The following is a 12,756-nucleotide window of genomic DNA, read 5'->3' as shown; positions in this document are numbered from 1 at the left end:
CAGTAACATCTGCAGGTCTGACGCACCTGACTGGATTGAAGTGCTTTATGAGGCTCCTCCAATATCCTATCATACATGTTTTTCATTATATGGCTGCTTTGAACCGGAAAGACGGTTTGGCTGGATGACAAAGGCCAGAATGATAACATTAATATTAAGAAAAAATTATTTCTACATGTTACATAATGTGCAAACTGCTGAGTAAATTCTAAATAATGTCACCAAACACTGTTTATTGTGGTTTTATCAAGCTGAATCATGTAGAAAAAGAAAGCTGATATTGACAAGACACAAAACTGTTTTTTTTTTTGTTTTTTTTCCCTGTTATCAATATGCTCACATCATCCACTTTTAGCACTAGTGGTGTAGCTACACAGATGGCAATGTCCAGCCCGCCACTTTGATCCAGACATCCAGAAATATCTCATTAGATATCACCATGAAATGCCATATTGCACATTTTGTACTGATATTTATGGTTCCTGGAGGACTATGACATGCTAATTAGCCAATGTTAGCATGCTAAGCCCAGATGAACATTTTATCTTAGCTTCCACGTTAGCACGTTTGTGAAATTCATTTGAGAGCTGTGAACCCTCATTTTGGTTTAGAAGGTAAATACAGCAGGTCAGGAATATAATCTGAGTAGTTGAGGATAAAACCAGTAAAGCTATGCACTTATTTCCATCATGGTCCTTGATTGGAAAGCTAACAAGCGCTTGTCAAAACCCTGTAAGACATGGGCTTGACAGCTGACCAATCATCATCCTGTAGCAGTGTCTTTAAGTTGTGGACGTTTGGCAGAGGTGTGGTCAGCTGGTTCTTACTCCTAGCGATGCCCCTTCTCCTTCCCTTTCCTCTGGGCTGGACCTCTCGCAGTCCTACAGCTCCTTTGTCTCAATTCCCAAATCCCCTAATCTCTTGACTCTCAGGTGGGTTTAGTTGGTTCTTTCAACGCCAGTCCCTCGGAAACCCTCGCCAGTTCTTTCCCTGAGGGCACTTTTTCATCCACATGAACTGCATGAACTTCAAAGCTAAACTGGTACGCTGATGAAACACTGGTCAATGCTGGGCTTTCTTACGTGAGTGAGGGAAAGAGCACAGGGCAGGCGTCACACCGTGTACCCAATTTAATCTCAAATCAACCTACAACACATATCCCATTAACCTCCTCTTTGTTTGGAAACCGGACTAAGCAGTGCGTTTCATAATCTCACAACAGTGTGATTCATGCATATGAATCATAATGGTAAAAAAGATAAAGGGGCTTGGGAAGCTTTGGTTACATAAGAGAACCATTTCTTTATTCCTCACCTCTGCTGTACACAACATAAACAAGCAAACTCACAATCACACAGACACACACAGACACACACACACACACACACAGACACACACAGACACACACACACACACACACACACACACACACACACACACACACACAGGTCTTAAGAAAATCTACAAAACCAAAATATGGCTGTTTATACACCATGCGGGCTGAGCACTGATAATACAGTGGAATGATTAAAAAAAAAGTGAATTATTCGTCGTCGTCTTCCTCCTCCTCTTCGTCGCTGATGACATACTTCTTGGCCTTCTTGGTGGACATTTCTTCGTCGTCCTCTGCCTTTCTCTTGCCCGATCCCTCGCCCTCCTGCACAGAACAGAGGAGGAGAGGTGACGCTCTGGTATGGAGTGTCAGCCATGCTGACCGCAGCAGACGTTCTGTACGGCTTCTCCGTACTTTCAGTTCGTCACGTTACAGTTGCACTTTTATTTGTGGCGGCAGCACAGCTGTATGTTTGTTCTTTAAAAAGGACTCGTAGTTTCTGCCGCCGTGTTCAGTTCACATGTGGGTAATGTGGCAAGTTGGCGTTTTTTAGCCTGCACAGTGTCCTGCATCACGCTGCCCCCTGTTGGTCCAGCAGGATACTACACTCACCTCATCACTGTCGAGCTTCTTGGCCTTCATTAGCCTCTGGGCCTTGTCGTCGTCAGAGCCTTCATCGCTGTCTGATGAGTAGATCCTCGCTCGCTCCTCTGGATTGGGTAGAGAGGGAACAGAAAAAAAGAGATCTTCATTAGACCTCAGTGACTTCACAAAAGCAGTCTAACTTGTGGGAGGGAGTAAAAAGGGAAAGTAGCTGTGGTACATATAATATCCAGTCGTCCTCACCTCTCAGGCCTCCTCCTCCCTTGTATTTGCTCTTGATGGCTGCCAGGCTGATGGCTTCCTCGCCCTCCTCCTCGTCATCGTAGCGGTCGGGCTCCAGGTAACTGCTGCTCAGGCCTCTCTGGTGCTGCTTCTCCCTCATCCTCCTCTGCTGGGACTCTCTGCGGATGGAAGCTCGCAGCCGCTCCTCCTCTTTCTGCCAGGAGAGACGCCGGTGGGAATTATGTTAAGCTTCAAGTTAGATATGACGTTTCCCAGCTGGTTCATTTTAAAATTCACCGTACGGTGCTTCAGTGATGGGTGCTGGAGAGGTAGGATGCAGTCAGCCGTCCACAAAGAGCTTAATATCAGAGACCAGGTAAACAGGTTCGGTCAGTTATGTCTTTAAAGAACTTTTTCGGGAAGCTCTTTGCATCATTTTCAGGCTGCAGTTCAGTTTTTTTTGTTATCAACTAAAACGTTTTTTCTTTTATCAAACATGAGATTAATGATTATACAGGACATTTTGTATAATGAGGTTCAACTATTGTTTAGATATTAGTCAGCATTAATTAAACACTACGTGTGCCATCAGTGTATAAATGAGTAATAAATTCATATAAAACTTGGAACAAGCTGTTCTGTTCCTTTTCTCAGAGGTCAGTCTGCTATTTATGGTTTTTACTCTACTTTGTTTCGCATCTACCTCCTCGAGTGCTCTCATCCTGCTCATTGTTTTGTGATTGATGTAACACGACTGCAGTAACAAAGCAACTTCCTCCTGGGATTACTAAAGTACTAAAGTACCCGGCTCACGGTGGAGAAAGGACAGAAGAGGGAGAGTGGGGTTAGAGTTAAAGTTCTGAGGCTGCAGTCAAGCTCGAGATGCTGGAAGCACGTGGGATGCATCTAATTCTGAAAATACACTGTAAATCAAAGGGTTCGAGCAGCGTGAAGCCCTGGTCTGACAGATCTGGGAATAATGAATCATCAGAGTATCATCAAGCAATAAAACCTTAGAACACAACATTCCATTGTCAAAGACCACAAATTTTCTTTTTTTTTTTTTTTAATTTACCCTTCTCCATCTGTCGATTTTGGCTGCCAATTAGCTACAGCTAGCTAGCCAAACCCGTGTCAAGTCATCCCCCAGCTGAATAAGCTGTACTTTTGAAGAAAAAGCTGCTTTATTGGCTCTTTTCAGTCCTAATTAAGATGTCCGATGAAAAACAAACAAAAAAACAACAAATTGCTTAACCTTCTGTTGTACTTTCATGCCAGTACAAATGCACCTGGCAAGTCCAACTGCAAATGATGAGGAAAGCACGTGTAGCTCTGTTTTTTGTATTTTACTCTTTACGTGAAGTCACAGACCATGCAGAAGTTAGACTATGCTGACATGAAAAGTGATGAGTGCAAAGCATGTGAACATGTGGGTATGAGGAAAATCTGGCACGCAAGAACACTTGAGATCAAGCTTGTGTTTCTAAAATCAACAGCGCTGCACGTCTTCACCAGGTTGTCACACCGGCTCAGGTGAGCGCTGAGCACAGTGAAACTATAAACTATGCCATCAGCAGGACTTGTTTGAGTTGACAGTTGATACACAACCGCCCGCCCCCCTTCCCCAGACTTGCTGACACTATTTCCACTCCACGGGCGACCGCGTGACCTCATTATGTAAGCACATCAGGTTATGTCTTTATGTAACCAGGCATGATGCGTGTTAACAGCTGGCCTCATGCGACCCCCTGCGCTCCCATCTTCTGCATCTCTGGGGTAACAGAAGTATTCTCAGACACGGCTGAGGAGAGACAAACACCACAGCGCAGATGGACAGAGCGTGTTACCTTGATCATTTCGTTGCGATGCGACTCAGGATCTCGCCCCGCCATGGGGAGGATTCTGATCTTCTGCGTCTTGGAGCAGCGGTCAGCCAGAGACAGGGTCATCTTCCTGTGGGTGGCGCTGTCTGTGGAGTGGGGCCTGGAAACAGACAAGACCACCCTGTCAGTGCTTTTTACTGAATAATTCCTTCAAATATGAAGACAATTTCACGCTTTCTTGGATTTCCATCTTCATTTTTTTCTTTTTTTGGGGGGTAATTTACTAGAAAAGCTTAATTGTCTTTCCATCTCATGCACGCAGGCCATGTGATGCATATTCCTGCCAACTGTTTCACGCTCCTCCAGTGATTGATAGTTGGTGACAGCTTAGCTTAACAGCAAAGCAATAAAAACAATGGTTTATCAATGAGACAGGGGAAGAAAGCTAGCTAGCAAACACAGACATAAAGCATGTACATTTATATTCAAAAAAGCAGCTGTTTTGTGTGGAAGGAAATTCATTCAACATGTTCAAACTCAAGCACGCACACAGTGTTTTTCTGCAGAGAAAGCAAACATTAACTGCTTGCAGAAAAACTCCACGGGGCACCTTTAAACATCACACACCTACATTCACCCAACCAGTCGATCCTCAGCCTCGCCACTGTTTTTATGAACAGCCTGTTTGATGTTTTGGTATCACAGCTGTTTCAGTGGAATCAGCATGTTACTGCTTTTGCCTGCATAGATACCATCATTTACTGCTGCCTCAGCTTCGTCATCTTCTAATAAAAATGGCCTAGTTTCACGCAGCGAGAAAAAAACTCCCTAAATTATCACACACACAAAGCTCTTTTGTCACATTAGAGATATTTTTTGCAACACATTTGTTAAAACGTGTTGATGATTTAACCTTTAACTGATTCACGATCCTGCCCTGCGACCACTAGAAGCCTATGGAAGCACAAAAACGTTGCTGTGAATGAGAGCATGCATGTGTCTCGTTTCTAAATATTTTTGTTGTTGTTTAGCAAGCTGAGCATTAACAGACTAAGCCGTAACTCTGAATCCATCTTGCTCGAGTGTTTTTGTGAAGTTGCCCAAAGCTCCTCTTTAAAACAAAAACAATGAGTCCTAACCGCTTGTACCCTGAGCAGCTTCGGCCCTAATCCTCATCAAAACTCTCCTCTGATGATAATACTCAATCCAAACTAATGGTAATGTGCAGCGTGGAGGGCCGTTCGTTGTGCATTAAAGCAGCTTTGGCCAGTGTCCTACTAGACCCATGTGGTCTGAGAAGACAGAACATCCAGGTGGACTTGGGGGGTGATAAGAAGCTTACGTCTTATTGGGAGAAACCTGGGCAGCTTGTACAATGTGATCTAGGGACTTACAGCATAGAGTACATTTCTGAATGGAGCTTGAATGAAGGCTGCTATTGTTGTTGTTTGGAATTAAGAGGCAGCCTGGGGCTTATTCAGTGCATGCACAGCTGTCAGAGAGCCAGACAGAGGAGGAGTATCCCTGGCAACTCAGTCGGTGTGAAACTCGGGTCTTAATAGCAGCCTGTCACCAGCGCAACAATGGCATGTTACAGTACTACCTGAATGTGAGCTTGGTTTTGAACACAGCCTGTCCCTGCAGTCCTGTGCCCTGTCGAATGAACAAGTGGTTGTGGTCTCCCTGGAGAGGCGCTTTGTAAACATCAAACACTTCGTTCCCCAGGTGGAGGGACATGCTGTGGCAAGAAAAAAATAAAAGGCATTTAAAAAGCACGGAAAGTACAGAGCACGTCCTGTTCACGGCGTTAATGACTGCAACATTCGGCCTGACGTAATACACACCTGCCGTCGGACCATTTGACGATGCGTGCATTGCTCTCTCGTGCCTCATTTCCCTCCTCGTCTCTCTTGACTCTCCACCGAATCGTATTCTCCACCTGTGACACAGAAAGAATAAACTCTGGTCACTCTCTCGATAACAAAACCAGCCCCCAAGTGTACTGATGAGCACTGCATACTCTTGACTTACACTTATATATTTTCTCCACATGCACACACATGAACTGGACTGCATACCTTCAGCTTGAGCCTGGTCCGTCCCTCTTCATCCAGCATTTCTTCATCCTCAAATTCATCCTCATAGTACTGAGGATCAAAGGGCCTATAAAAGGAGATTGAATGGAAATCTAAATAAATATCTTTTTAGGTTAAATAGGGGCTTTATGGTCATTAAGACCCAACATGTTTAGCTGAACTCTACGCAGAAAACTTAAGTATAAGCTCTTTAATGTCTATTCAAAGTGTTTCCTCATCGTCTTTTTTGTAATTTTTATCTGTTTTAAACATTTCACTTCAAGTACAATGATGCGTTTATTCCATATTTATTGACGGTGCCAAGGTTCTGACCTGGGCTCCACAGACAGGAAGTTGGGCAGCTTGACAAAATAAAGGTCAGATCCCAGGTCTGTGCTGACTTTTGGGATTTCTACTTCAATGCGAGTTTCTGGGGCAGGCTCCTCTTCTGCCTGCTCCCCCTCCATCCCATCCTCTGTGTCCTGGACACACACAGAGAGAGGAAGAGAACATTTCAAAAAACACTGTATGATTCAATGACCCATGATAACAGGGATCAGCTCAGAGAGGCTTAGCGAGAGGCTCCGAGAAAAAGAGATTTAGGAACTCTTGTAAAAAGGACTTGGCACAATTAAAGAGGCTCGATGATCAGTGGAGGCAAGAGGCAGAGAGCGAGAGGTCAAACAGATACCAGGGGCTGGCCCGGGGTCGGAGGCTTCTCTGCATCGCTGTCTGAAGAGATGTCGTCAGCCTCTCCAAACAGGTCATCTGCTGCAGTCTTTGCTGTAAAATAGGACGGAAGAGGGAGTACTTTAAAGTACCTAAGTGCAATAAAAAACAGCTGTATTTAATAAAATCAAAACTCAACGAGTTCAGGCTTCCAGTAGAAATATCTTGGTTTCTTACGTTTCTTTCTTCCAATATCACTGTCTGAATCGGAATCGGAGGCGTCTTTCGCTTTGTTTTTCTGTCTGAGGAAATCATCTTCACTATCGCTGCCCTTTGCAGACCCTGCAAAAAAAAAATCACGACAGGAGATGAAAACAGTATGATTTCCACACGGCAGCATTAGCATAATCATGTGCCCTATACCTTTAGCATAAGCTAGTTCACATGAAGACATCCGACAGTGAATGAAAAGGGATCATTACCACGTGCAAAAAGCCCAAGAGGAAAATTAAGCTCGTATTAATCTCTGAGTTCTGGGATTAACCTCAGAGCGCAGGATAAAATTTTCACATATGGCCCTAATCCTCTTCCACAAAATCTAACGTGTCGAGATTAACCCAGACGGCTGGCTCACGATGCAGTTCGTGCCCAATACTTCCTCCATGTTTAACACCAGAGCCTGGGCGTACCTGACTTCCTGTTCCTCGGCCCCTCGTCATCAGAGTTCTCTCTCTCTTCATCGGAGTAATGACGTTTCTCCTCCTCATCCTCTGACTGGTCGCTCTTCGCCCCTCTGTCCCACTTCTCGTCATCTGACTGGTTCTCCCTGCCAGAAGCTTCTCCGTCAGAGTGAGGGGTGCCCGGGCCCGACTGCGGAGTGCCAGGATCACTGTGCACACTGGTTCAAATCAAACAGAAATGACCACAAAGTGTCTCAAAACAACAACACGGGCTGGGTAGTTTATGGTGCAATCACATTAGTGTTAACTTAGTTCAGTAAACTATCACTAATCATGTTGGTCAATAACCTTTTTTCCCACGACTGAAACGAGACGATGACGAAACAGCACCAACGTCATTAAACGCTAACTGTGACTGCATCAACGTGCAATATTGTTGATGAATAGACAGGATTAAAATGTAGTTTTAAACATAAAGAATTACCAAAATCTTTATTTTCTTTGACAGAAAAGAGGAGACCAAATATTATAGGCTGCTTTTTTCCCCCCAATGCACCAGTTCAGTGTCCTTTGCAGCGTCATGTCAGGACTACACCGCAGAGTACAGTCAGGACTTGGTGAGATCGTGAGTGTGTGTGTGTGTGTGTGTGTGTGTGTGTGTGTGTGTGTGTCAGTTATATGCAGGGGGACGGTGGCGTGAAACTGTAGCGCGGCAAGTATGTAATGTATGGGGAACACTGATGTTTCCGCTAGACTGCAGGTTTATTTAAAGCAGCAATTGGAGCTTCAATCTAAAACTAGCGAGCTAACTAGCTAAAAGCCATACGCAATGATAAAAACAGCTCAGTATACATCAAAGACCCGAGCAGCTGACTTACTGACTGATTCATTTTGGCATGTATTTGATGACATAAAAATGCTTCACATTAGCATCGAAATGAATTTTATTTAATTCTGCATTAGAATTGATCTGGATGTACCCATTCGATTGATACCATTATACCAACAGACCGGGCGCTTTGGGCAAAGCTGCATTCTTAATGAGTCAACCTCTGGTTTTCATCAGATAATGAGATCAAACCTTATAAGAAACAAGTTTAACAAAAGTGACAAAAAAGCAAAGGTTACTGAGGACTAGACTAACTGACAGTTGTGCTGTGTTTTATATTGTAACGTATTTTTTACCTTATTCATTAACACATTGTCATCTTTGCGTGCGTCAGGCACTTTGTAAGTCTGTATGTCAAAAAGTGCCACATAAATAAAATGTCAACAGATTTCAGATTTCATTGTGTCACCATGTGAATTAAAACATATCTGTGCATATTTAAAGGTCCAGTCTGTGGGATCTGGTGACACCTAGTGGTGAGGTGGCAGATTGCAACCAGCTGAATAGGCCTCCCCTCATCCTCCCCTTCCAAGCATGTAGGAGAACCTATGGTGGCCTTCAGGTAACGTAAAAAACACTAAGTGCTCTCTAGAGCCAGTGCTTGGTTTGTCCATTCTGGGCTACTGTAGAAACACGGCAGGCTTCATGGAAGAGGACCTGCTCCCTCTGTAGATGTGAAGAAATCATCCTGATTCTTGGTTTCACATGACTATACACTAATGAAAACATAATTCAATCATCTCAAGCTATTTCAGGTGTGCTGGCATACCTTCTGTCTGAACGGACACTGCCCCTCTCAGAGTGAGGGCTCCCCGGCCCGGACATCCCGCTGCCGGCCGGGCTTCCTCCGTCTGAACGGTGGCCCCCGTCCTCCTCGTCTTCATCCTCATCTCGATGGCCGTGCTCCGAGCTGCTGTGCTGCTCTGCATCAGAGTGATCGTTGTCCCCCTGGTCTGAGTGCATGCTGGCGTCCGACTGGTTCCCCGACCGTTCGGACTGGTTGTCGCTGCCGCTGTGCTGACTGTGTTGCTCATCCTCGCTATCATCTCCAAACAGCTCCTATCAGGGAGGAAGAAAGGTGAGTAAGTTTAGCTGATGTGCAAACTGTCATCATTACTAAATGCATAAAAAGGTTGGGTTAATATGCAGCTGGGGAAAAAAACTAGACACTTCTACTCATGTGATACCTGTTATTTAACCCATTTTTTAACATTTCATCTTAGAATTTTGCAACACATGTTCCATATTATGTTTTTCAGAAGTCTGTTTTGTATTTTCATTCTTACTTTTATCTTACTTTTACTATTGTTATTAAGCGGGTTAATTATTTTACTTTAATTAAGGCCTTCTGTACCTGTTTTTATGAGCTGAAGCAGCATTTGACTTGCATGTTGTTGGATGTGGGCTAAACAGCAGCTACGATGAATATGACATGGGCATGTTTGTCTGTTGTCTACTCTTGCACTGCGAGACTTACATCTACATTGTTTTGTTACCAGCCAAACACAAGCACAGACCTTATTCATACTGGGTTTTCCTGCCTCCTGGCCGTCCTCTTCATCATCATCATCCCGTTCCCTCTCACTGTCGCTGCCGCTGCCTGAGGCGTTGCTGGCGGATCGGGGTCTCTCCTGCTCTGAGTCTGAACCGGAGCCAGAGCCAGACTCTGAAACACAATAAAGCAGACCGTTTTTCTTCTGGCATGCGGTACAGATTGCTTTACACATTTCTCTAAGATTCATTTATTAATGAACTTATTCATGTACTACCACAGTATTAATGCACCGATGTGTAAATCCTCTCTTTCCAAATATGCCAGGCAACTCTCAGAACCTTTCAAACATGAATATTTAATCAATTTAAGTAGTCTGATTCTGTCATAATGCCAAAATATTTGCCCAGCAGTACTGCTGCAAGGGACAATATCCCAGACAAGTGTGCAGCCAAACAGACGGCAGGATGTGAAGGGCCAGTAAGTCTGTGGCGGAGGTTTAGATTTTAGTTTACTTTGAATGTGTTTTCCTGGACTGCATTATGCTGACAATGCCACTGCAAAGTACAACCTCAATAATAAACACATAGTTAAATGAGTGCCTCACTGACAGCGCTGATCAAAACTCAACATTGGTATCTATGTAAAAGTTGCTCAGCTGTATTGTAATGCAAGTGGCCACTGACAGTGTATCAAGAAGAAAAATGATATGCTGCTGTAAAGGATTTTGTCCATATTGCCCACCTGAGCACATATTAAAACTAAGCTACATACTGGATATGTGCACGTTAAGAAACTTTTGAATAACTATTTTACGGCACTAAGTTGTGTTTTAATAGCATGGCATTTGAACGACACTGTTACTAGACTACACAGAGATTAGGTTATTATCTTAAAGTACTGTTATGGCTAACTGAATAGGGAAACACAAAATTTAAACTCTCTCACACTGAACAGGTGTAGCTAACGTTGCTGAACTGTGCATAAGGAAATTTCATGTTGGTGACAATGATGCACTGACTGGCATCAGCTAGCTAGCAGCTAATTTAAATCAAACCTGAAAACACGATTTAAGCATTCTGAACGTTGTTTTCACGCACAATAACGCTAATAACTGATCAGAACATGTGCTTGAGAAATACTGTAATGTTATTGCAATCATTAGTTATATCGGCACCCAGCTCAGCTAACCAAATCAGAGATTCATCCCTTTCACGAACATGTTATTTAAGTTAGCTTGTTAACGCTAGTTAGCTAGCAAACAAAAAAGCTAACTTGCTAAATGAAGAATAGAACAAACGTGTACTACTTGTACACGTTTGTTTAGAAAGTGTTTAGAAAGTATCCTGATCATGCATATAACTGAGACAAATTAGTGTAATGTAACGTTCAGGTTCCACTTTTCTCGACCACCGTCCGGGAAAAGACTATTTCTGCTTTGACTGTGCAGCAGGACACACTAATAAGCTAACTTTGCCAACTTTGATAACTTCGTACATGAATAAGACTTTCAATGGTTGAAAGACGTCGTTACCTCGCTGGTCATTGTCGCTGTCTCCATCACTCCCGAACAATTCATCCATGTCCGCCATTTCTTCCAAACTGTGGTAAAACGTGACCCACAGGAAGTGATTGCTGGCGTTGAAGGTTTTGTTTCCGAGTTCAAGCTGGGGCGGACATGCTGATGCAGTGAGCGTTAACAGCCACAAGGAGGCGGAATACACCACGGTAAACTCATGGCCTGGTTGTCTCAGCATGAAAAGCTCTTATAAATGAATGATTTCATGTTTGAGAAATGTTTTTCTCCCCTGTATATTTTCCTATGTATAGGAATGTATAAATAAGCAGCCAAAATAAGCATAAATAAGCAGCCAAAAATCCACATAGCTTCAGTAATTCGTGACATTTGTAAAGTATTATACAGTTCAAAATGAAGCAGTACACCTCACATCCAATGAGTGAAAAATTCATGGTTACAGTTAAAACTTGGCTGTCCCTTTTTATTTCATTTTTTTGATTATTTCTTTCAGCAAAATTTGAATGTAATTGATTATGTATTGGCACACGTATCATGGGATAATGTGATGATGATGTGTATCAGTAGCAGCAGTGTGAAGCGACGCTATGGTTCACAATAGAAATATTACTGCATTCTTATTGTGATTACGTAGAAGATTATTAAAAAAAAAAAAAAAAATCATAAATGAGTAACTAAAGACAGACTTATGAGTATAACAGTTCCACCAGGAATGCTACAAGGATGTTGTAGTTTTTGTCTTTTAAAGCACACTTTTGTCTGTAGCTTTATTGTCATTTCCTTCCAGTCCTTCTTTGGTATATTCTTAATTATTTCCAGTCATCCAGTGTCAGCGCTGGGAGCCATATGACCGCTGATGTAAGCTCAGCCTTTACTGGTGTTTCACTTGGCAGTTACTGAAAGAATGAGCCTCAGTTTTCCCAAACCCATGGAAGGCTAAGCTGTAAAAGTCTATAATATGCCTGCCATATTACAGGGCAGCTGTCTCTGGACAGCCACCTGAATCAGCTACCACCCATCCATCCAATAATTATACCCTCTTATCCTTGAAGATTGCAGGGATTGGTTTGTCTTCCAACGCCACAGAAGATAAACCATGCTGCCAAGTTCTCCGTTACCCTGCAATAAACCTGCCTCACCCTTCAACCAATATACACTGACACATGAATAGAGATCTGCTGTAAGCTACAAAGTTTTATCTCTGATGTAAATGGTTTCAAGCGGCGGTAAATTAGTTTTCCTCTCAGTACATTTCAACCCCTTTAGCTGATTACTATCGTTCATTTGATTTCAGCAACAGGTTGCTGACATACTGTATGTTTCGGCACCCACATCCCTTGCCAAAGTTTCTGTGTTACATGCAAGGCATCCTGTTACAGTGCACATGCTGTATGAACCGAGAGAAACGTGAAATTCTATCTCTACTATTGTGT

General features: G+C 43.1%; 1 protein-coding gene across 1 annotated transcript; it reads right to left on the bottom strand.

The window, feature by feature from the left end:
• Positions 1-1,115: 1,115 nt before the first annotated feature.
• On the bottom strand, positions 1,116-11,414 carry leo1 (LEO1 homolog, Paf1/RNA polymerase II complex component). The gene is made up of 14 exons (XM_070969664.1): positions 11,321-11,414; positions 9,812-9,960; positions 9,064-9,353; positions 7,415-7,623; positions 6,963-7,067; positions 6,748-6,839; positions 6,390-6,538; positions 6,060-6,144; positions 5,826-5,920; positions 5,585-5,719; positions 4,006-4,141; positions 2,180-2,372; positions 1,946-2,043; positions 1,116-1,657 (listed from the first exon to the last, which is right to left on the bottom strand). Exons 1-14 carry the CDS (start codon positions 11,376-11,378, stop codon positions 1,544-1,546), a joined length of 1,908 nt encoding a protein of 635 aa, XP_070825765.1. The 5' UTR covers positions 11,379-11,414; the 3' UTR covers positions 1,116-1,543.
• Positions 11,415-12,756: the final 1,342 nt, after the last annotated feature.

Source organism: Chaetodon trifascialis, chromosome 1 (genome assembly GCF_039877785.1).
Source record: "Chaetodon trifascialis isolate fChaTrf1 chromosome 1, fChaTrf1.hap1, whole genome shotgun sequence".
Taxonomy (NCBI): Eukaryota; Metazoa; Chordata; class Actinopteri; order Chaetodontiformes; family Chaetodontidae; genus Chaetodon; species Chaetodon trifascialis.
Note: the sequence above shows the minus strand (reverse complement) of the source record. Positions and strands in the feature narration are given on the sequence as shown.